We start from the raw sequence: 24,932 nt of genomic DNA on the forward strand, positions 1-24,932 counted from the left end.
TCGATTCCATTTTACCTATGGCTGCTGTTAAAGAACAGTACAGCATCATTGATCGTTTCCCATGCCTTCAGAGGAAATCCAATTTGTATGCTCAGACTGCCTGATGCATTATGGGTGACCTAGCGTAACATTACACTGTTATGTGGCTCTTGAAGAGGAGCTTCTTGGACTGCTGAGTGGTGCAGTGGTCTAAGGTACTGCATCTCAGTGCAAGAGGTCACTACAGTCCCTGGTTCAAATCCAGGCTGTATCACATCTGGCCGTGATTGCCATAGGGCGGTGCACAATTGGCCCAGCATCCGGGTTTGGCCATTGTAAATAAGAATTTGTTCTTAACTGACTTGCCCAGTTAAATTAAGGTACAATAAATGACTCACTCCTATTACATTGGTCAGGAAAGTAGGAGGGATGTTGAAACAAGCCGAGAGTGGGCAGAAATATTGGCCTCCAAGCGATTTTTTTTTACACGGTTTTTTATTTGAATTGGGCCTCATATTAATGTTCTAGACTAGGGTTAGGTAAAATGTGTGACGTATACTCGAATGAGGTTCAAGTTTGAACGGGTTTGTTCTAGTCTCTGACCAAGCATGCAACTCAGAGTCAAGTTCGAGCATAGGGTGACGATTTGACGAATGCATTAAGTTTAGATGCAGCAGCATATCGCGCTGTTTATTGCGAGAACACTTTCAATTTAATTGTGTTTCGACTCTTTCACCGGGGAACTGTCATGTCGCGGTGAGAACGACGTTCTTTTTATTTCTGGGTTTCGATAGTAACACTTGTGCACTTGCACACTTGTGTAATAATGGAGAAGGATTGCGGTAGAAACGATCAAAAGCAAGACGTCAAGAAGACAGAGGTGTGTTTTGAAAGGACCTGTTCAGCACTAACTGTGGACGATGTATACGAAATAGCTAAATTGATTGGCTCGGAAGTGGAAACACTTATTGACGGCTACGGTAAAGAGAGCGCCACAGGACTGGTGCCTAAAATTGTCAAAGTTCTAGAACTTTTGGAGAGCTTCGCATCGCGGAACCATGCTCACAAGTCAAAAGAAGAAGAATTACTTAAAGCGTTCGAAACACTTAATGTACAGAAACAGAAGAAGACGAGAAATGTGAAAGAATGCGAAGAAAGCAAGAGCGAAATACAACGGGTGAGTCGGTGGTAATAATATGGTAGTAACATGGGAGATAATAACTCCAGTGACGTATCGTTTCAATTAGCGGACGATATGTGATTTGGAGTTGCTGCTACAATGTAGCAATTTAATTGTTTTGACGGCTAGGGTACAATTGAATAACTATACTACTTGCTGCACGTTAGTATGCCACGTTATTCATCATGCCCATTCAGTGGCAAGTGACAGCTCACAAAACATATTTGTTATCTGTGTGACACATTATGTGTAGAGTGTAGACCTACCACTGGCAACTATTCCCCCACACAGAGAAGGCTCCATTTTAGTTGTATTAGTAGCCTAAGCGAAATGTAGACTATATTTCGTTTTTGTTATGTAACATCACGGAATGGTGTGTTCGGGAATGGACGCTCGTGCAATTGTCGTTATGATGTTCCTCGTGTGTTTTTATTGACAGGTCGCTATTGCCACAGTATGTATCACGGATTTCGGGTTTGATAAAAATACATTAACTGCACTGTGCATTACGTGGGTCGAATGCTGTAACAACGCAGAATTAAACAATAAAAGTATCATGCAATGGATTATGGTCAATGTAGTTAATTACCACATTTTCTGCAATGAGCTATGTAGAATATTGTCATGTTGGAAACTACAACTCCCTACTACATCGCACATTTCGGTCTTGATCAGATGTATCTCTGGAGAAACTGCATTGTGCAGTGTTTAATAAATAATAACCCAGGCTATATCGCAGTATAATTAGGGAAGTCACTGTTATCTGTGTTATCTGGTCTGTGATCTCAACTATCATAGATTTGATATGATAGGAGGAAACATGTTGGTACTACAGTTTTCACTACACCACATGTCTATGCACTACACACCACACCATGGGCCCTGCTCATTACAACACGTTGTTTCTGTCTCACACCTGATTACACTGTCGGTTATTGGTCTTGTTGGCTTGTTTTTCTCTTTCACTTGGAACATTCTTCAGCTAGCACTCAGTAGCTATCAATATATTTGATTTAATTAGGAGCCTATTCTTCCTCACCACCAAGTACCTGTAGACTCCTCTGGTATTGGGCAATGAGTTCACTAGAAGTCAATGGTTATGGGTACCATAGAAATATAACGACTAGAATGTCATTCTATTTCTATGGTGGGTATGCTGTGTGTCTCCTCCTAACCCAGAGTCTGTAACAGCTCCTCCTTGTCCCCCAGCAGGAGGTGCAGGAGGAGGTGGAGAAGCAGAGGAGGAGGTGCGAGGAGCTGCAGGCCCAGGTATTGCATCTACAGATGGAGAATCAGGAGTTACAGAGCTGCCTGAGGGGCAACCATGTCCAGGAAGGTTGGTTTAAAACACATAAACACACATACACACACTGTAACGGTTTTGACTTGAGGTTATTATTTATAGGGGTGCCAGGTAGGTTGTGCCTACCAGAGAAAACATTGGTTTCTCCTTTTGGTTTGGGAGGGAATGAGTCCCATCTGGTCCGTCAAGTCTACACCAATACAAAGGACTTATGTTAAAGTCAGGATGGAAATAAACTTTTCATAAACCCTTAAAACATTGAAAATAACTTAAAAAACAACTATATTCTTTTGCGTGGGTTGTATTAGCAACATCAATGATTACACACACATATAATAATATAACACAATGAGTTCTGGTTCCTCCAGAAATGTCCTGTACCTCGGGCCTAAAAAGAGTCCAGCCCGGTAAAGGAGTTCAGGGAACTCAAGTGACTTTTGTCACTCAATGTTTGTCCGTTCATTCAGTGTAGTGTAAACCCAGTATTAATCATACAATCAATATAACAATTATTTTACCACAGAACGTTAAAGCGTATCAACTCTTACTAAGTCCTCAACTACAACTAACTACATAAATCATCACAGTATACATCACAAACAAAAAAAATGAAATACCGTATACAAAAAGGTTGTAGTTAGTCGGTCAGTCAGACAATCCAATCCACCAACAGATCTCCAGCGGAGAAAGGCCACGAAGAACGGAGAGGTGTAGTCCACGGACGCAAAGAGTGGATCCGATCCTGGGTAAACTCTATTAGGCAACAAAACAAACGGAATAGAGAAGCTTCGGGAACTGAGGGTTGAACACATCCTCATTCACTGCTCCATCACAACCCCACTTTTGCGCAGCTGATGCTGGCTATTTAATTGGGAATTAAAGGGAAAGCGCCCTATTGGAAGGAGAAGCACTATTTAATTGGGAATTGAAGGGGAAGCGCCCTATTGGAAGGAGAAGCACTGAGACGGTTCAGAAAAATTCAGGGCCGTCACAACATGCGATTGGCTTAAACAGTGGCCTTAAGGGCAACGATATAGGGAGGTTGGTTGATATAGAACAGCCGGAAAGTTAGGACAGGAAAGTTAGTTTAAACAACAGGAAAGTTAGTTTAAAAATCTGCCTTAGGGTCAACCATGCTCAGGAAGGTTAGTTTAAACATCTGCCTTAGGGGCAACCATGCTAAGGAAAGTTAGTTTAAATATTTACCTTAGGGGCAACCATGCTCAGGAAGGTTTTTTTAAACATCTGCCTTAGGGTCAACCATGCTCAGGAAAGAAGCTGTAGAAGCTGCTATAGAAGCTGCTAAGAGCACCAACCCTAGTATCATTCAACAAGATAGTATCACGATTCAGGATATGAACCAGATGCAGACACAGGAGGTCGGATGGTTCGGTTCTCAGAATATTTATCACAATAAAGGGGCAGGCAGAGGTTCGTAGTCCAAGGCACAGTCAAAAAAGGGACAGAACAGCAGGCTCAGGATCAGGGCAGGCAGGAGCAACAAAAGACGAACAGCAGAGGGGCTAAGGACATTAGGGATTGGGAATGGACAAATAAAATGGGAGGAATGTATTTGAGACTCCACCCGGAGGGGCAGACCACGGGTGGACAGCCATACCCATTGCCCTGGCCGATAGCGGGGAGCCGGAGGCCGGTGATGCCTGGAGGTGGTCGTAAGAAGAGCGGACCGGCCTCTCTTCCAGGTACGCCGACAGCGGCGGACGAACATCTGGGCCGAGGCTATGCTGACCTCTTCCTCTTGCTCAGGGAAGAGCGGGGGCTGGTAACCCAAGGAACACTCGAAGGGCGAGAGTCCAGTGGCCGAGCAGGGAAGGAGTTGCGGGCGTACTCTACCCACACAAGTTACTGGCTCCAGGTGGTGGTTTTGGCAGAGACGAGGCAGCGAAGAGTAGTTTGATTAGCTCACTCTGATTAGCCGTTAGACTGGGGATGAAACCCGGAGGACAGGCTGGCCAATGATGCAATGAGGGTGCAGAATGCCTTCCAGAACCTGGATGAGAACAGATAACCCCAATCGGAGACCATGTCGACCGGAAGTCCATAAATCCAGAAGATGTGCTGCACCATAAGCTAGGCTGTCTCCTTGGCTGAGGGTAACTTTGGAAGGGGAATGAAATGTGCAGCTTTGGAAAACCTATCCACCACAGTAAGGATGGTGGTGTTGCCATCAGACAGAGGGAGACCAGTGACAAGGTCCAGGGATATATGGGACCAGTGGCAATGAGGAACAGGGAGTGGTTGAAGGAGGCCAGCCGGAGCTTGCCGCAAAGTCATATTCTGTGTGCACACAGTGCAGGCGGCAACGAAGGCGGAGATGTCCGGGACCATGGTGAGCCACCAAAAACGTTGGTGGAAGAAAGCCAGGGTCCGGCGGGAGCCGGGATGACAGGTGAGTTTAGAGGAATGGCTCCATTCCAGGACCGGAAAATCTGGGATGAACATCTGGTTAGCCGCCCCCTCCCCGGGGTCTGGCTGGGAAGGTGGCCCCTTGCGGACCCGGTTCTCAATTCCCCAGACTAGTGTAGCTGCTAGACAGGAGGTAGGGAGGATGGCCTCAGTGTCAGATGCTGTAGCAGCGGAACTATACAGGCGGAAGAGGGCATCAGGCTTCACATTCTTGAATCCAGGGCAGTAGGAGATGGTAAAATTGAATCGCGTGAATAACAGAGCCCAACAAGCCTGCCTTGAGTTGAGCACTTGGCGGTGCGAAGATATTCCAAATTCTTACAATCGGTCCACACTAAGAATGGATGTTCCTTCCCTTTGAGCCAGTGCCTTCACTCCTCCAGTGCCATCTTGACTGCAATAAGATTTCCCACATCATAGTTCCTCTGAGCGAAATTGAGACGATGGGAGAGGAAAGCGCATGGATGCAGCTTTTGGTCCTGGACAGAACGGTGGGACAGGACGGACCCCACTCCAATGTCTGAGGCGTCAACCGCCATCACGAACTGACGGGATGTGTCCAGATGGATTAGGATGAGGGCTGTGGTGAAACGGTGCTTCAAATCCAGAAACGCCCGGTCAGCAGCTGGGGATCACATGAACGGAACCTTGGGAGAGGGGAGTGCAGAGAGGGGGGAGGCCAGGGTGCTGTAGCCCTGAATAAAGCGGCGGTAGAAATGAGCAAATCCCAGGAAACATTGCAGCTGAACTCTGGATGTGGGTTGGGGCCAATCCACCACGGCTTTCACCTTGTCGGACATTGCGAACATGCTCTTGAGCCGCCAGGGAAAAGACAAAGATGTTGTTGAGATAGACAAACACAAACCGGTTCAACATGTCACAGAGCACATCGTTGACCAGGGCCTGGAACACTGCGGGAGCGTTGGCCAGACCAAATGGCATAACCAGGTACACATTGTGTCCGCTAGCCGTGTTGAAGGCTGTCTTCCACTCGTCTCATTCCCGTATCCGAACCAGGTGGTAGGCGTTCCGAAGGTCCAACTTAGAAAAGATGGTCACCCCCTGGAGATTCTTTACAGTGATGTCATTGAGGCCCCGGTAGTCAATACAGGGTTTTGTCCTTCTTTTCCACATAGAAAAACCCTGCACCGGCAGGAGAGGCAGGAGGATGCATGATCCCGGCAGCTAGAGAGTCCTCAATGTATACCTGCATGGTCTTGGTCTCCGGGGCAGACAGGGAATAAAGCCGACCCGAGGTGGCGTAGTGCCCGGGAGGAGGTCAATAGCGCAATCATAGTGTCGATGCAGAGGAAGGGATGTGGCACGAGCCTTGCTGAAAACCTCCCGGAGGTCCTGGTACTCCGCGGGAGATCCGAGGCTTTCCCCAAGCCCGCAGCAGGCTGCGCCGCCTTAACGCAATGTGCATGGCAGAACGGACTCCAACCCAGGATAGAACTAGTAGCCCAGTCGATCAGGGGGTTGTGCCTCTGGAGCCATGAAAATCCCAAAACCACAAGTGTATGAGGAGATGCAATTAGTAGAAACTGTAGGGACTCACTGTGATTACCCGACACTTGCAGGTTAATGGGAACCGTACTGTGAGTAACCCTGCCAATGGAGAGTCCGTCAAAGCTCTGGCATCCATGGGAATGGAGTTGAGTAGAGATTCCCAGCTCAGCTACCAGGGTAGCGTCCATGAAGCTCTCATCAGCCCCAGAGTCAATGAGCACCCGAATACATTTTGACCGACCACCCCACAGCAGCAGTGGAACTTCCTAGGAAACGATGCAGTTTTTTGTTTTTTTACGTGTTATTTCTTACACTAGTACCCCAGGTCATCTTAGGTTTCATCACATACAGCCGAGAAGAACTACTGAATATAAGATCAGCGTCAACTCACCACCAGTACGACCAAGAATATGTTTTTCGCGATGCGGATCCTGTGTTCTGCCTTACAACCAGTGCCACGGGATGGTTCCCATGCAGCGACCCCAAAAAACGACTCAGAAAAAGAGGGAAACGAAGCGGTCTTCTGGTCAGACTCCGGAGACGGGCACATCGTGCACCACTCCCTAGCATTCTTCTTGCCAATGTCCAGTCTCTTGACAACAAGGTTGATGAAATCCGAGCAAGGGTAGCATTCCAGAGGGACATCAGAGACTGTAACGTTCTCTGCTTCACGGAAACGTGGCTCACTGGAGAGACGCAATCCGAAGCGGTGCAGCCAGCGGGTTTCTCCACGCATCGCGCGGACAGAAACGAACATCTTTCTGGTAAGAAGAGGGGCGGGGGCGTATGCCTTATGGCCAACGTGACATGGTGTGATGAAAGAAACATACAGGAACTCAAATCCTTCTGTTCACCTGATTTAGAATTCCTCACAATCAAATGTAGACCGCATTATCTACCAAGAGAATTCTCTTCGATTATAATCACAGCCGTATATATCCCCCCCCCAAGCAGACACATCGATGGCTCTGAACGAACTTTATTTAACTTTAAAACTGGAAACGATTTATCCGGAGGCTGCATTCATTGTAGCTGGGGATTTTAACAAGGCTAATCTGAAAACAAGACTCCCTAAATTTTATCAGCATATCGATTGCGCAACCAGGGGTGGAAAGACCCTGGATCATTGTTACTCTAACTTCCGCGACGCATATAAGGCCCTGCCCCGCCCCCCTTTCGGAAAAGCTGACCACGACTCCATTTTGTTGATCCCTGCCTACAGACAGAAACTAAAACAAGAAGCTCCCACGCTGAGGTCTGTCCAACGCTGGTCCGACCAAGCTGACTCCACACTCCAAGACTGCTTCCATCACGTGGACTGGGAGATGTTTCACTGCACACTGCCCTAACCCATCTGGACAAGAGGAATACCTATGTGAGAATGCTGTTCATCGACTACAGCTCGGCATTCAACACCATAGTACCCTCCAAGCTCGTCATCAAGCTCGAGACCCTGGGTCTCGACCCCGCCCTGTGCAACTGGGTACTGGACTTCCTGACGGGCCGCCCCCAGGTGGTGAGGGTAGGCAACAACATCTCCTCCCCGCTGATCCTCAACACTGGGGCTCCACAAGGGTGCGTTCTGAGCCCTCTCCTGTACTCCCTGTTCACCCACGACTGCGTGGCCACGCACGCCTCCAACTCAATCATCAAGTTTGCGGACGACACAACAGTGGTAGGCTTGATTACCAACAACGACGAGACGGCCTACAGGGAGGAGGTGAGGGCCCTCGGAGTGTGGTGTCAGGAAAATAACCTCACACTCAACGTCAACAAAACTAAGGAGATGATTGTGGACTTCAGGAAACAGCAGAGGGAACACCCCCCATCCACATCGATGGAACAGTAGTGGAGAGGGTAGCAAGTTTTAAGTTCCTCGGCATACACATCACAGACAAACTGAATTGGTCCACTCACACAGACAGCATCGTGAGGAAGGCGCAGCAGCGCCTCTTCAACCTCAGGAGGCTGAAGAAATTCGGCTTGTCACCAAAAGCACTCACAAACTTCTACAGATGCACAATCGAGAGCATCCTGGCGGGCTGTATCACCGCCTGGTATGGCAACTGCACCGCCCTCAACCGTAAGGCTCTCCAGAGGGTAGTGAGGTCTGCACAACGCATCACCGGGGGCAAACTACCTGCCCTCCAGGACACCTACACCACCCGATGCTACAGGAAGGCCATAAAGATCATCAAGGACATCAACCACCCGAGCCACTGCCTGTTCACCCCGCTGTCATCCAGAAGGCGAGGTCAGTACAGGTGCATCAAAGCTGGGACCGAGAGACTGAAAAACAGCTTCTATCTCAAGGCCATCAGACTGTTAAACAGCCACCACTAACATTGAGTGGCTACTGCCAACACACTGTCAATGCCACTGACTCTACTCCAGCCACTTTAATCATGGGAATTGATGGGAAATGATGTAAATATATCACTAGCCACTTTAAACAATGCTACCTTATATAAAGTTACTTACCCTACATTATTCATCTCATATGCATACGTAGATACTGTACTCTATATCATCGACTGCATCCTTATGTAATACATGTATCACTAGCCACTTTAACTATGCCACTTGGTTTACATACTCATCTCATATGTATATACTGTACTCAATATCATCTACTGTATCTTGCCTATGCTGCTCTGTACCATCACTCATTCATATATCCTTATGTACATATTCTTTATCCCCTTACACTGTGTATAAGACAGTAGTTTTTTTGGGAATTGTTAGTTAGATTACTTGTTCGTTATTACTGCATTGTCGGAACTAGAAGCACAAGCATTTCGCTACACTCGCATTGACAAATAAATTTGATTTGATTTGATTTGAAGTAATGGGAGTTTGAAGACTCCCTGTATGGCCCACCAGTGTACCCGTACCTACTGATGAGCCTGTTCTTTTACTGGACAGGTGGCTATGTAATGTCCTGTAGTACAACAATACAGGCAACTGTTGAAGCTCAGCCTGCGTAAACGTTCACAAGGAGACAATCTAGCCCTGCCCAGTTGCATGGGTTCAGGAGGAGACTAGTCGCTGAGGGGGCTCGGGTGATTTCGGATTCTCTCAGGAATGCAGGCGTCGGGGACTTCCGGGGTTCTTCGGAGGCGAGGGAGAAAACGTGGACGAGCGAGTGTGCACTTAAATAAATGCACTTAGACCAAACGGCATAACCAGGTACTCATAATATTTTACAGTGATGTCATTGAGGCCCCTGTAGTCAATACACGGGCGCAGGGTTTTGTCCTTATTTTCCACAAAGAAAAACCCAGCACCGGCAGGGGAGGCAGGAGGACGCATGATCCCAGCAGCTGTCCTGTAGTACCACAATACAGGCAATGTTGAAGCTCAGCCTGCATAAACGTTCACTAAGAGACAATCTAGCCCCTGCCCAGTTGCATGGGCTCAGGAGGAGACAAGTCGCCGAGGGGCTCAGGTGATTTCGAATTCTCTCAGGAATGCAGGCATTCCGGGGTTCTTCGGAGGTGAGGGAGAAAACATGGACACATGGAGTGTGGGTGAACACAGAACTCCTCTCTCTCCTACGTTCCCGTAGGCGCCCATCGATCCTTATATTCAAGGCTATGAGGGAGTCGAGGTCCCTGGGTAACTCCCAGACTGTGAGTTTGTCTTTGATTTCCTGCGATAATCCATGAAGGAAGGTGTCGAACAGGTTCTCCGGATTCCAGGCCCTCTTGGTGGACAGCGTCCAAAAGTGAACCACGTAGTCTGCCACACTGAGGGAGTCTTGACTCAGATGAGGTAGCGTCCAAGCCGCCTCTCTCCCGGACACTGGGGAATCAAACACCTTCCTTACCTCCGCCACAAAATCCTCCAGACTAAGGCAAAAGGCAGATGGTTGATCCCACACTGCCATAGCCCAGGTGAGCGCCCTTACAGACATCAGCGTTATAAGATACGCTATTTTCGACTGATCCGAATTAAACAAAAGGGAGCTGTACCTCAAAGATGAGGGATCACTGGGAGAGAAACGCCCAGCAGGTTCCAGGATCTCCAGCATAGCGCTCCTGAAGAGGTAAGCAGGGTTCTCGGGAAGCCGGGCTAGGCTGGGGAGAAGAACCACTGGTAACGGGGTTACTGAGAGTCAGGGGTGTTACTGTAGTGGCTTGTTGCCCAGTTGATAATCCTTGTAATTGCTCCAGCAATGTAGTGAAAGTGTGGCAATGGCATTCCACCAAGGTCTGGAATCCTTCCATAAGGTTTTGAAGTACCTCTTTGTGTCTTCTAATGGGGGCTCCTTGGAAGGAGACAGCATTGCGGAGCTGGTCCGATTCTGCTGGGTAAGTCAGGGCCAGTTCGTACTATCACGACTCAGGATATGACCCAGATGCAAACACAAGAGGTGGATGCTTCGGTTCTCAGAATATTTATTATAACAAGGGGGCAGGCGAAGGGCAGGTCGTGGGTAGGCAGAGGTTCGTAGTCCAAGGCAGAATCAAAAAGGGACAGAACGGCAGGCAGGCTCTCATTTTGTTTTATTTATAAAAAAGTATAGAAAATTGTGGACCACCTGCAGTACCTCTACGGGCCCAGGCCATACTACACGCTGAAACCAGTTTTCCCACCAAGAGGTCCATGTTAGCTGCTTGTTGTTAAGTTTGATTGTTTTATTGCAGTTTGGCCTAGGAACATTAGTGTCTCCAATGTCCATCCAAAGCAAAATGCCATAGATCCTGAGTGGCGCAGCGGTCTAAGTCACTGCAGACCCGGGTTAGATCCCAGGCTGTATCACTACAAGACGTGATCGGGAGTCCCATAGGGCGACGCACAATTGGCCCAGCGTCGTCCGGGTTAGGGGAGGGTTTGGCCGGGGTAGGCCGTTGTTGTAAATAAGAATTTGTTCTTATCTGACTTTCCTAGTTAAATAAAATAATCTCCACCATAGGTTATGTATCAGTCATTACATGTCCAGAGTAGTGTGTCTGAATCAACAGGTATAAACCAGACCGCTTAAAGATGACCATGTGCTGAAGGATAATCCTTAAGTGTCTTTACTGTTTAACCACAGACCTTAAGATACACTCCACTGAGCAGCTTTGGCTGGGGACTTAGTCTTGACCGACTGTTGATGGTTGATGAACTACTAGGTCATGTTCATTAGGGACTTCCTGGACATTTTATGCCCTACTGTGTTGTCTCTGTGCCGTCTGTTGACCATTGAAAACCCACAGTGATGATATTGTATTGTTGTGGTCCTGTGTTTCAGACCGTGTCCAACGGCAGGAGCGGGAGGTGATGCTGAAACTGAAGGAGGTGGTTGACAAGCAGAGAGATGAGTTGAGGGCCAAAGTACAGCAGATAGGAAGCGTGTCTAAGGAGGTGGAGGCGGTAAGGACAAGAAGACTACATGTACAATCTGAATACACACACACACACACACACACACACACACACACACTGAGTGTACAAAACATTAGGAACACCTTCCTTATATGGAGATTCAGTAACTTTTGCCCTCAGAACTAGAGGTTGACCGATTATGATTTTTCAACGCGATATCGATTATTGGAGGACCAAAAAAAGCCGATACCGATTAATCGGCCAATTTTTTTATTTGTAATAATGACAATTACAACAATACTGAATTAACACTTTTATTTTAACTTAATATAATACATCAATAACATCAATTTAGCCTCAAATAAATAATGAAACATGTTCAATTTGGTTTAAATAATGCAAAAACAAAGTGTTGGAGAAGAAAGTAAAAGTGCAATATGTGCCATGTAAGAAAGCTAGCGTTTAAGTTCCTTGCTCAGAACAGAACATATGAAAGCTGGTAGTTCCTTTTAACATGACTCTTCAATATTCCCAGGTAAGAAGTTTTAGGTTGTAGTTATTATAGAAATTAAAGGACTAATTCTCTCTATACCATTTGTATTTAATATACCTTTGACTATTGGATGTTCTTATAGGCACTTTAGTATTGCCAGTGTAACAGTATAGCTTCCGTCCCTCTCCTCGCTGTCAACGGTGGGTGTAGCTGGTGCATGGAAGTCAGGAGCAGGAGAGCAGAAATGAATGGACAAAGCACTTTACTTAGACAATCATAATACAGAACACAACCGCGTGACAACACAAAATGCCCAAAGAACAAGATGAGGCAGCAAAAGTACAAAACCCAAGTACAAAGTACCGGCTGCCACAAAGCACGGGTAATAAAACAAAACCCGGCGCAAACCAGCCGGAAGCGTGCCTTGACAATAAACAATACCCCACAGAGACATGGAGGGAACAGAGGGTTAAGTACACATGTAATTAGTAGGAGATGTAAACCAGGTGTGCAGGAAGTCAAGACAAAACAAATGGAAAATTAAAGGTGGATCGGCGATGGCTAGAAGACCGGCGACGACGACCGCCGAACGCCGCCCGAACAAGGAGAGCAACCGACTTCGGCGGAAGTCGTGACACTCGCCCCTACCTGGGCTTGAACCAGGAACATATCGATAACAGCCACCCTCGAAGCATCGTTACCCATCGCTCCACAAAAGACGCGGCCCTTGTAGAGCAAGGGGAACAACTACTTCAAGGTCTCAGAGCGAGTGACGTAACTGATTGAGATGCTATTAGCGTGCACCCCGCTAACTAGCTAGAGATTTCACATCGGTTACACCAGCCTAATCTCGAGTTGATAGGCTTGAAGCACAGCGAAGAGCTGTTTGTAAACGCACGAAAGTGCTGTTTGAATGAATGCTTATGAGCCTGCTGCTGCCTTCCACCGCTCAGTCAGACTGCTCTATCAAATATCAAATCACAGACTTAATTATAACATAATAACACACAGAAATACGAGCCTTAGGTCATTAATATGGTAAAATCCGGAAACTATCATTTCGAAAACAAAATGTTTTCAGTGAAATATAGAACCGTTCCGTATTTTATCTAACGGGTGGCATCCATAAGTCTAAATATTCCTGTTACATTGCACAACCTTCAATGTTATGTCATAATTATGTAAAATTCTGGCAAATTAATTTCCAACTTGTGTATTGATTTTAAGAAAGGCATTGATGTTTATGGTTAGGTACATTGGTGCAACGACAGTGCTTTTTTCACGAATGCGCTTGTTAAATCTCCCGTTTGGCGATGTAGGCTATGATTCAATGATGAATTACCAGGCACCACATTGATTATATGCAACGCAGGACAAGCTCGATAAACTAGTAATATCATCAACCATGTGTACGGTAGTTAACTAGTGATTATGTTAAGATTGATTGTTTTTTATAAGATACTTTTAATGCTAGCTAGCACCTTACCGTGGCTCCTTGCTGCACTCACATAACAGGTAGTCAGCCTGCCACGCAGTCTCCTCGTGGAGTGTAATGTAAATTGGCCATGATCGGTGTCCAAAAATGCAGATTACCGATTGTTATGAAAACTTGAAATTGGCCCTAATTAATCGGTCATTCCATTTAATCGGTCGACCTCTACTCAGAACAGCCTCAATTCGTCGGGGCATGGACTCTATGTTGACTCTAATGCTTCCCACAGTTGTGTTAAGTTTGCTGGATGTCCTTTAAGTGTTAAGCATGAAATACCCAGCAGCGTTGCAGTTCTTGACACACTCAAATCGGTGCACCTGGCACCCACTACCATACCCCGTTCAAATGCACTTAAATATTTTGTCCTGCCCATTCACCCTCAGAATGGCACACATACAACATCCATGTCTCAAGGCTTAAAAATCCTTCTTTAACCTGTCTCCTCCCCTCCATCTACACTGATTGAAGTGGATTTAACAAGTGACATCAATAAGGGATCATAGCTTTCCCCTGGGTTCACCTGGTTTGTCTATGTCATGGAAGGATCATGTTTTGTACACTCAGTGCACATTCATGCTACACACACATCACAACTGCTACTACGAGATTCTTGTTATGATTGCTTAATAGTGCACAATTCAAACACTTGCCCCTCAATCCTCCCTTCCTCTAAACACATGTAAATATTGGACTATAAATAGTGTATTATACATATACTAAAATGTTTATTCTATTCTACTGAGCCATTTACTTTACGTTTGTATTCTTATCTTTTATTATTTATTGTTGTTGCATTGTCAAGAAGGAACCTGCAAGGAAGCATTTCATTGGACGGTGTATACCATGTGTATCCTGTACATACGACTAATACAACACGATACTGAAAGAGTACTGGTATAGTTGTTATGGTTATGGGTTGTGCAGGGCATCACCCACACCTTGGAGACAAGTCTGGGCCATGACTCCACTCCCTTATTCACAGCAGCTCTCTGTCACACAGTAATGGTTTTAAACTCCAGCTCGAGCTGGGTGTGTATGTTGATGTTTCTTGGCTTTTCACCTTACTTAGAACCCAGGGCATCCTAAATTAAGTTCGCTCAAAATTATGCTTGAACATGCTTTTCTGTTCATGGGAGTAACCCCCTTTGTTTGTCTAATATGGTCCTCTCCTCTTGCTCCCAATGAGTCCCTGCACCCCCACAAAGGCCTGCTATGATAACTATCATATATCATCGGCCTGGATGTGAATGAGTGTATATGTATGTAATATGAGTGTTATGTTAATGTGTTGTTACATACCTGTGTGTGTGTGTGTGTGTGTGTGTGTGTGTGTGTGTGTGTGTGTGTGTGTGTGTGTGTGTGTGTGTGTGTGTGTGTGTGTACAGCTGCAGGAGCAGTTGGAGCGCTTCATGAAGATGAATGGGGAGCTGAGACACAAGCAGAGCATCGTCACGGCCCAGGTGAAGAATGCTGTGGAGAGGAAGGCTGACATGGAGGCAGACCTCCGAGAGAAACAGAAAGAGATAGAACGCCTCACCACCCAGCTGGAAAAAGCCAACACTGCTGCTGGCACGGTAAGAAGTGTCTGTGTGAAAGCGGTGGGGTGTGTGTGCATGCATGGTGTGGGGGGTTGTATGTGTGTGGATGGGTGGCTCTGTGTGTGTAGAGGTGTGTTTGTCCCTTGTTGAAAGGATAGGATTCATTTCCATTTTTGAATTGGCCTTGGACCTTCATATTATATTTAAGCAAAAAATCCCCCAAATCCCTAAGGTGCATTATTGCTATTATAAACTGGTTACCAACCTGAATAGAACAGTAAACAAGTACTTTTAAGTCATACTTGTGGTATATTGTCTGATATACACATAGTTGAAATGCTGTTTCAGCCAATCAGTATCCAGGACCCAAAGTACCACGTTTATAATACTACATAACATTAGTCATCCAGTGTATTCTGACTCACTTTGCTGACTTGTTTGTTCCACCTTGTTGTCATTTCTCTAGAGAACTTTTAGTGTCCTGCCCTCTCCCTCAGTTTATTTTGGAGCTGAACTTTAATCTTTGAACATTTGTCACTGTCCTCTCTCTGCCAAGTCTTACACTTGGCCTTTGTTTCTTTAAACTCTTCTCCCTGTAAAAGAAACTGTAGCCATTTTGAAATATTTGTTATGATTAAGATAAGAGAAATTAAGGTAATATCTGTGACTTTTTTCTCTGACAAAGGAGTTAACTTATAGTTCTGAGAGGAAACACCATTGGCACAAGATGTGCATGTATGTATTGTCCACCTACAGTATAATGTGACTAAGACATCTCACTACAAGAAAAATGTTGTCTTGTTACTTTGTAATAGTCACACATTTTGCCAAATCTCATCATTTTGATGGGTATTATGCTTTTCCTATTGCTTTTAGACAATTTCATAGACTGTGAAGTTCACTAAATGTGTTATACCAGGTGAACAACAATATTTTGTTTCCCTTAGCCATAAAACACATGACTGTTGTTACATTAACTAAATTGTGTACCTCTGTTTTCTCCACCCCACAGGCCAATCCGTGTAAGACCGAAGTGGACCTGACTGACAAGCTCGTGATAGACTTGAAGGATCCCAACAGACCCTGTTTCACCAAGCAGGAGGTCAGAGAGATGCTGACAGAGAGGAACGAGCTCAAAGCCAACCTGTTCCTGGTGCAGGAGGAACTCTCCTACTACCAGAGGTAGGTACTATGGGGGATGTTTCATACCTTTTATGAGTGTGTGTGTATGTGTTTACATGTTTGTGTTTGTCTAGTTTCATATACCTGTGTGTGTATGTACTGATGTGTGTGTCATTTGTGTCATCCTCACAGGGAGATCCTGAATGATGAGCGGTGTCCAGGCTTCTTGCTGGACGCTGTACGTTCTGCCATAAAGAAACAGAAAACTGTCATCAAGGCCAAGATGTTGGGCATGCCAGAGGATGAATGCAGCAGGTGACACTGACACACACACACACACGGGTACACACACACAGTTACACACCCATACGCACACACACACACACACACACACGCACGCACGCACGCGCACACACACACACACATGTACACACACACACACACACGGGTACACACACACAGTTACACACCCATACGCACACACACACGCACGCACACACACACACACACATGTACACACACACACACACACACACACACAGTTACATACCCATACGCACACACGCACACACACACACACACACACACACACACACACACACACACACGCACGCACGCACGCACATGTACACACACACAAAGACGCAGTGCTGACTTTGTGGATGTGCTTTCCTTAAACAGTGATGAGGAGAAAGGACCCCTGTTTGAGAGGAGAGCAGAGACAGAAACCGGGACAGACAACACTGACAGCAAACCACAAGAGTCTCGCATCAGGAACCTGTAAGTACTACTGGCCTGTTTTTGCTAATGTAAACAACACATGTATTAACATAGCTATTTACATACAGAAATGTAAGCATGTTTAAAGAACATTTACAACATTCAAAGAAACCCAGTCAGAATATAGTTCTAGAAATTTGGTATGAATAGTTGCCTGTTACAATGTTGTTACGCTGCTAAACTGATGCAGGACCTTGTTCTGTTGGAGAATTCCTGCAAAAGCCTGATTTGAAATGACAATGAGCCTCAGTTAACTATGCAGTTCCCTACCATAACCCTTACTGCGAGGCCACTGATTGGCTATGCAAAGTTGAGGCATGTCTGTGGTTGGTTAGATAATCGTTCCATCAACTTGTTGCTAAGTCCTGAATCCTGATTATATTGTCTGTCTATGTTAAACTACCCCTGGTCTCCTGATCATACTGTTGTGTGTCTATGTTTACCTCTTGGCAGACATTCAAACACATGCTGCCGCTCTGTTCACTGTTCTGCTTTTACTTTCAATGTATACATTTCACAGCACCTGCTGATGCCTCTGACTAAGCCCATTAATATAAACATAGACTACTCCCCCTTGTGGTGTAACCAGGGATTACCTCATATCTACAGAATGTAGTACTTACTACAGGTTTTATTTATTTTTTATTTAACCTTTATTTAACCAGATAGGCCAGTTGAGAACAAGTTCTCATTTACAACTGCGACCTGACCAAGATAAAGCAAAGCAGTGCTAGAAGAAAAAGAAACGCACACCTATTAGGCGAGGTGCTGGCTAGAGGTGCTGGCTAGAGGTGCTGGCTAGAGGTGCTGGCTAGCGGAGTGGAACACCTATTAGGCGAGGTGCTGGCTAGAGGTGCTGGCTAGAGATGCTGGCTAGAGGTGCTGGCTAGCGGAATGGAACACCTATTAGGCGAGGTGCTGGCTAGAGGTGCTGGCTAGAGGTGCTGGCTAGCGGAATGGAACACCTATTAGGCGAGGTGCTGGCTAGAGGTGCTGGCTAGAGGTGCTGGCTAGAGGTGCTGGCTAGCAGAGTGGAACACCTATTAGGCGAGGTGCTGGCTAGAGGTGCTGGCTAGAGGTGCTGGCTAGCGGAGTGGAACACCTATTAGGCGAGGTGCTGGCTAGAGGTGCTGGCTAGCGGAGTGGAACACCTATTAGGCGAGGTGCTGGCTAGAGGTGCTGGCTAGCGGAGTGGAACACCTATTAGGCGAGGTGCTGGCTAGAGATGCTGGCTAGAGGTGCTGGCTAGCGGAGTGGAACACCTATTAGGCGAGGTGCTGGCTAGAGGTGCTGGCTAGAGGTGCTGGCTAGCGGAGTGGAACACCTATTAGGCGAGGTGCTGGCTAGAGGTGCTGGCTAGCGGAGTGGAACACCTATTAGGCGAGGTGCTGGCTAGAGATGCTGGCTAGAGGTGCTGGCTAGCGGAGTGGAACACCTATTAGGCGAGGTGCTGGCTAGAGATGCTGGCTAGAGGTGCTGGCTAGCGGAGTGGAACACCTATTAGGTGAGGTGCTGGCTAGAGATGCTGGCTAGAGGTGCTGGCTAGCGGAGTAGAAAACCTATTAGACGAGGTGCTGGCTAGAGATGCTGGCTAGAGGTGCTGGCTAGCGGAGTAGAAAACCTATTAGACGAGGTGCTGGCTAGCGGAGTGGAAAACTTGAAAATAAAGGAGAGCTGCACACCCTAGGAGCTCAGATGCAAAAATGTTTATGTCCAACGTTTCGACAGCCAAGCTGTCTTCATCAGGGTATAATCAAACACTGCGGGATGACTCCTTTATATAGTGTCAAAAGACACAGGTGTCTGTAATCATGGCCAGGTGTGGCCTAATATCATTGGGTAATTATCAATTGTTAAAATGGCATACAAAGAACAGAATACAAAAAAACATATGATCATAGATTCATTTTAGACTACAATAGCTTACAAACAATTACAATGGCAAAGTCACAATAATCACAAGAATGGCTTCAGATCAAAGTCTACTTTGAGACCGAAGGGAGCAAGGGTCTTTAAATTAAAGATCCAGGCAGCCTCTCGTTTTAACAATAAATTATCAAGGTCACCCCCTCTCCTAGGGAGGCTGACATGTTCGATGCCAATATAACGCAGAGACGAAATCAAGTGGTTTGCTTCCAAGAAGTGGGCCGCAACTGGGTAAGTCGAGTTTTTGCACCTAATGGTGCTACGATGCTCTGAGATACGTACTTTTAATTCGCTCTTTGTTAACCCACATTTTTTTACCACAAGGACAAGTTATAAGATAAATAACTGCCTTAGTGGAGCACATAATAACACCTTTGATTGGGATCTGTTTCCCTGTTTGTGGGTGTTTGAAGGATCTACATTTATAAGTGCCATTGTATTGAGCACAGCCATTATACTTGTAATTTCCATCCAGTAGGGGCGCAAATAGACGTTGTTCAGGAATATCTTGGGGTGGTAAATCAGAGTTTACCAATTGGTCTCTGACATTTCTGCCCCGTGAGAATACGACCAAGAGAAGGTCAGAAAACACATTACCGAGACTATCATTGGATTTTTGACGTTAAGGTAGACATGTTTAAGTTCTTTAGAAACATCCGTTTAAGGGAATACTTTAGCTCCTCTAATCTTAATATTCCTACTGAACCAGTAGGTTACTCACCTGCACATACTCAGACTCCTTTTAGAAGTAAGAGTTATTTTATACCTCCAGCCAATCACAATCACTCTATCGAGACATATTGCAGACTCGTTGAAAAAGAGATCGTTCATCTCCTTAAGAACAAACAGGAGTCCAAATCTTTCCATAATTTCCCTAAGGATGAAAAACAAGCTTTGCTTGATAAGGGTGGGTTGGTTGTACAATCCGATACGTCAGTCCTTACCCGCCCTGCTGATAAGGGTGGGTTGGTTGTACAATCCGATACGTCAGTCCTTACCCGCCCCTGCTGATAAGGGTGGGTCGGTTGTACAATCCGATACGTCAGTCCTTACCCGCCCTGCTGATAAGGGTGGGTTGGTTGTACAATCCGATACGTCAGTCCTTACCCGCCCCTGCTGATAAGGGTGGGTCGGTTGTACAATCCGATACGTCAGTCCTTACCCGCCCCTGCTGATAAGGGTGGGTCGGTTGTACAATCCGATACGTCAGTCCTTACCCGCCCTGCTGATAAGGGTGGGTCGGTTGTACAATCCGATACGTCAGTCCTTACCCGCCCTGCTGATAAGGGTGGGTCGGTTGTACAATCCGATACGTCAGTCCTTACCCGCCCTGCTGATAAGGGTGGGTCGGTTGTACAATCCGATACGTCAGTCCTTACCCGCCCTGCTGATAAGGGTGGGTCGGTTGTACTCATGGATAGGACTGTTTAAGTAAATGAGTGTCATAGACAACTGTTTGACAACACTTTTTTACAAGAAACTCAGAAGTGACCCTACTTCCCAATTTCAGAATACTATCTTTACTGTCCTAGATGGTTATTTAAGTTCTGGTCAGATAACCAAAAAAGAACATGACTTTTTGGCTATTCAGCACCCTAAAATTGCCACTTTCTATACTTTGCCGAAATTACACAAGAATGTTACAAAACCTCCAGGGCGCCCTATTGTAGCGGGCATTGATGCAGTAACGGCCCCTCTATCTACTTTTGTTGACTTTTTTATTAGACCACTTGCAGAACAGCTCCCCTCCTTTGTAAAGGACACCAGCAGTATGATCTCTATCATTGAATCTCTTGATCCTCTCCCTGAGAATACCTTGTTAGTTACTTTTGGTGTTCAGTCGTTATACACAAATATTCCACACGGGGGCGGTATTGAAGCTATGGAACATTTTCTTCTGCAACGTGACCCTAATGAACTACCTTCCAGTGCTGCATTATAACATTGGCTGAAATACTACTCACACATAACTATTTCATGTTTCTAAATGATTTCTTTATTCAGATGAAGGGTACTGCTATGGGATCCCCCATGGTTCCTAACTATGCTAATTTGTATGTGGGTTACATGGAGAAACAGTCTATTTTCAATCCCCTCAAAAATGTTTTCTTGCCTAACATCATTATGTGGAAACAGTATATTGATTATATTTTTGTAATATGGAGGGGTGATGTAAAACAGCTCCAGGCGTTCCATGCTTTTCTTAACTCCTGTTCTGAGCATTTGAGATTTAATATGTAATCTGACACGTCAAATCAGTTTTCTTGATCTTCTGATGTTGTGTGAAGATAAAGCTCTATACACTGATCTTTACAGGAAACCTATTGATCGTAACAGTTTGTTGAGGGCTGACAGTTGTCACCGACTTCCCTTGGAAAACAGTTTTCCCTACAGCCAATTCTGTCAAAAGAATTTGCAAAAAACATTCAGATTTCGACAGAAATATGGCTGAGACACAAAGTAAATGATCAGATTAATATTTTCATTGAGAAAATTCAAAACAAAACGAGACATGACCTTTTTCAAGGTCAGTCTCGCAAAAAGACGCATTCTTGCCTTCTAACTACCCGCTATTCAAAGTGCTCTGAACAAATTAAGGGAATCGTTCACAAACATTGGCACATTCTAAAATCCGATGATAGTCTCGGTAATGTGTTTTCTGACCTCTTGGTCGTATTCTTGCGGGGCAGAAATCTCAGCGATCAATTGGTAAACTCTGATTTACCACCCCAAGATATTCCTGAACAACCTCTATTTGCGCCCCTACTGGATGGAAATTACAAGTATAATGGCTGTGCTCAATACAATGGCACTTATAAATGTAGATCCTTCAAACACCCACAAACAGGGAAACAGATCCCAATCAAAGGTGTTATTACATGCTCCACTAAGGCAGTTATTTATCTTATAACTTGTCCTTGTGGTAAAAAAATGTGGGTTAACAAAGAGCGAATTAAAAGTACGTACCTCAGAGCATCGTAGCACCATTAGGTGCAAAAACTCGACTTACCCAGTTCCGGTCTACTTTTTGGAAGCAAACCACTCGATTTCATCCCTACGTTATATTGGCATCGAACATGTCACCCTCCCTAGGAGAGGGGGTGACATCGACAATTTATTGTTAAAACGAGAGGCTGCCTGGATCTTTAATTTAAAGACCCTTGCTCCCTTCGGTCTCAAAGTAGACTTTGATCTGAAGCCATTCTTGTGATTATTGTGACTTTGCCATTGTAATTGTTTGTAGGCTTGTGTAGTCTAAAATAAATCTATGATCGTATGCCATTTTAATATTTGATAATTAACCGATGATATTAGGCCACACTTGGCCATGTCTTTTGACACTATATAAACGAGTCATCCCGCAGTGATTGATTACACCCTGATGAAGACTTGGCTGAAGATTGGCTGTCGAAACATTGGACATTACATTTTTGCATCTGATCTCCTAGAGTGTGCAGCTCTCCTTGATTTTCAAAGCAAAGCAGTGCGACACAAACAACAACACAGAGTTACACATGGAATAAACAAACATAATAAATTGAAATATATACAAAAAAATATGAAAAATAAAAAATTTACACGGGAGAATGACAAACAACGTTTGCACTGCTACGCCATCTTGGATGCGATCTCAGAAACACTGAACCAAATCTCACATGCACGCTTACTGTTTAATGATCACAGTCGGTCACAAGAGACTATGTGGCATATAACCTTCCAGACAATATCTCTGACCTGTGAACTGTGTTGTTTTCTCTCCTCCTGTGTGTACCTTTAGTTTCTTCTGGGTGTGAGTTAGTATAGCTGATCCTAGACCTGTGTTGTCTCCTAGCTTTGGCTTCCTGACCCGCTCCGGCAGCAACCACAGCAGCCGTAGTCCCGGTGAAAACAACGCTGCTTCTTCCTGGGAAATCATCGACGACACTGACAACACTGCGGAGACAGAACCCCGACAATCACCATGACACCCCTCAACACCCAACCAACTACACTCCATTCTGTTCAGTTTTCACAGGATGTTTCATACTGGTTAGGTCTCCACAGCAGCCCTAAGAAAGGAAGAGCATTCTCTCATCCCTTCCTTCTTCATTTGTTATTACCCCCTTGTCCTTGCTCTGTATACCTTTCTCTTCCTCTCTCTCTTCCTCTTCCTCTTTCTCTTCCTGTCTCTCTTTCTCTTCCTCTCTCTCTTCCTCTTTCTCTTCCTATTTCTCTTCCTCTCTCTTTCTCTTCCTTTCTCTTCCTCTCTCTTTCTCTTCCTCTCTCTTTCTCTTCTCTTCCTCTCTTTCTCTTCCCTCTCTCTTTCTCTTCCCTCTCTCTTCTCTTCCTCTCTCTCTTCCTCGCTTGCGCTTCTCTCTCCTTTCTCTCGTCTCCCTCTTTCTCTTTCCTCTCTCTGTCTCTTCCTCTCTCTCTTCCTCTCTCTTTCCTTCCTCTCTCTTTCGCTTCTCTTCCCTCTGTTCTTTCGCTTCCTCTCTCTCTTTCTATTCCTCCTCTCTCGCTTCCCGTTATCTTCTCTTCCTCTCTCTTTCTCTTCTTCACCTCTCTCTCTTTTTTCCGCTCTTTCATCTTTCTCCTTTCCTCTTTCATCTTCCTCTCTCCTCTTTCGTCTCCTGCTCTCTCTTTTTCGTCTCTCTTCCCTCTCTCTCTTCTCCCTCTCTCTCACCTCGTCTTCTCTCCTCTTTCTCTTCATCTCTCTTTCTCTCGTTTCTCTTCTCTCTTTCCTCTCGTCCTCCTTTCCTCCTCTCTCTCTTTCTCCGCTCTCTTTCTCTCTCTTTCTCTTCTCTCTCTGTTTCCTCAGGATAGGTTCAGAATGGTGAAAATGGCCAACTGTACACGTTGCATTGACAATAACTGTGCAGGACATTATTAAGAGGGCCTTTTTTTACTGGATAATGCTTTGGTCCTTGTTTTAGTATTTGTATTCAACATTATAGTGATGTGTATGGTATGTAACCATCTACAACAAATCTCTGTTGAATCTCTGAAGCAAATTTGTATTGAGATATTTTAACAAATATTTTTAGCCAAAGATACCAAGATATATTTTGAACGCAGCAATCATTAGTCATTGCAGGAACACGTTTGTTCCACAGAGGGCATTCTAACTATTAACAACCATGGTGGACTTCCATGTGTTTAACATTTGACCTAGTGTGGCTGTTTTTGGTGTGCTTTGTGGTTGCTGTAATTCTTACAATCTGTCACTGTCTTGGACATGGTGTGAGTTATAGGAAACGTTTTGCAGTAAATTATACTGTGTGTTACTTCTGAGCCTGAATGTATTGCCACAGAGTAACAGTCATTTATTGATTAGACTTTACATTCTTCACCATCAGCTCATCTTACATTTTTGATAGAGTCCTGTTATGAGTTCAACCATGTCTTCCCTAGGACCATGAATTGAGCATTGGGGTTGGTTGTTATGCATGTGGCTGCCAAGTGTGCGTGTGCACACCTGTCTCTCTGTGTGTGTGTGTGTGCGCGTGTGCGTGCGTTCGTTCACTGGAGCACCAGCCCCTGTAAGTTAGTTGCTGCACTTACAGAGGAAATGTGTGTTTCCTTGGGGGTAAATGGGAGATGGTGTGTGTGTGCCGTCACTATCCTTCCATCTGACCATGTCGTTAAACAAACACACACAGAAACACACACCTACAACAATGGCTGCCCCTGCCCACTACCATAACTTATCGGTACTCAGACATCTGCCTCTGGCGTAGTTTTCTGACATTCTAAATGAATGCTGCTGGTGATTGTGTTGAATGACGTATTTTCCTACAAACTGTATGTACATGTTATTTTTGTAAGCATGACTATTTTTAAACGGAGAAGCCTCTGAGCTACAAAAAACAAATAAATATCTGAATTTAAAT

General features: G+C 45.3%; 1 protein-coding gene across 2 annotated transcripts; it reads left to right on the plus strand.

Moving 5' to 3' along the window:
* The first annotated feature begins 312 nt into the window (after positions 1-312).
* On the plus strand, positions 313-24,931 carry LOC109905650 (RILP-like protein 1). Of its 2 annotated transcripts, none has more exons than XM_031790761.1 (8): positions 313-1,156; positions 2,369-2,495; positions 11,638-11,759; positions 15,082-15,270; positions 16,247-16,416; positions 16,549-16,671; positions 17,038-17,136; positions 22,895-24,931. In XM_031790761.1, exons 1-8 carry the CDS (start codon positions 806-808, stop codon positions 23,025-23,027), a joined length of 1,314 nt encoding a protein of 437 aa, XP_031646621.1. In that variant the 5' UTR covers positions 313-805; the 3' UTR covers positions 23,028-24,931. The 2 variants fall into 2 exon arrangements, with proteins under 2 accessions (XP_031646621.1, XP_020358745.2); XM_020503156.2 differs by having other exon boundaries at positions 482-1,156; positions 2,372-2,495.
* The last annotated feature ends 1 nt before the right edge of the window (position 24,932 follows it).

This window comes from Oncorhynchus kisutch, linkage group LG15, assembly GCF_002021735.2.
Source record: "Oncorhynchus kisutch isolate 150728-3 linkage group LG15, Okis_V2, whole genome shotgun sequence".
NCBI classification, from domain to species: Eukaryota; Metazoa; Chordata; class Actinopteri; order Salmoniformes; family Salmonidae; genus Oncorhynchus; species Oncorhynchus kisutch.

Bases quoted from the DNA above. Each gene is read 5' to 3' on its own strand.
- LOC109905650 (XM_031790761.1), top strand. From the start codon at position 806: ATGGAGAAGGATTGCGGTAGAAACGATCAAAAGCAAGACGTCAAGAAG. The intron at 1,157-2,368 runs GTGAGTCGGTGG...CTTGTCCCCCAG, and splicing joins GCAAGAGCGAAATACAACGG to CAGGAGGTGCAGGAGGAGGT. The intron at 16,672-17,037 runs GTGACACTGACA...TTCCTTAAACAG, and splicing joins CCAGAGGATGAATGCAGCAG to TGATGAGGAGAAAGGACCCC.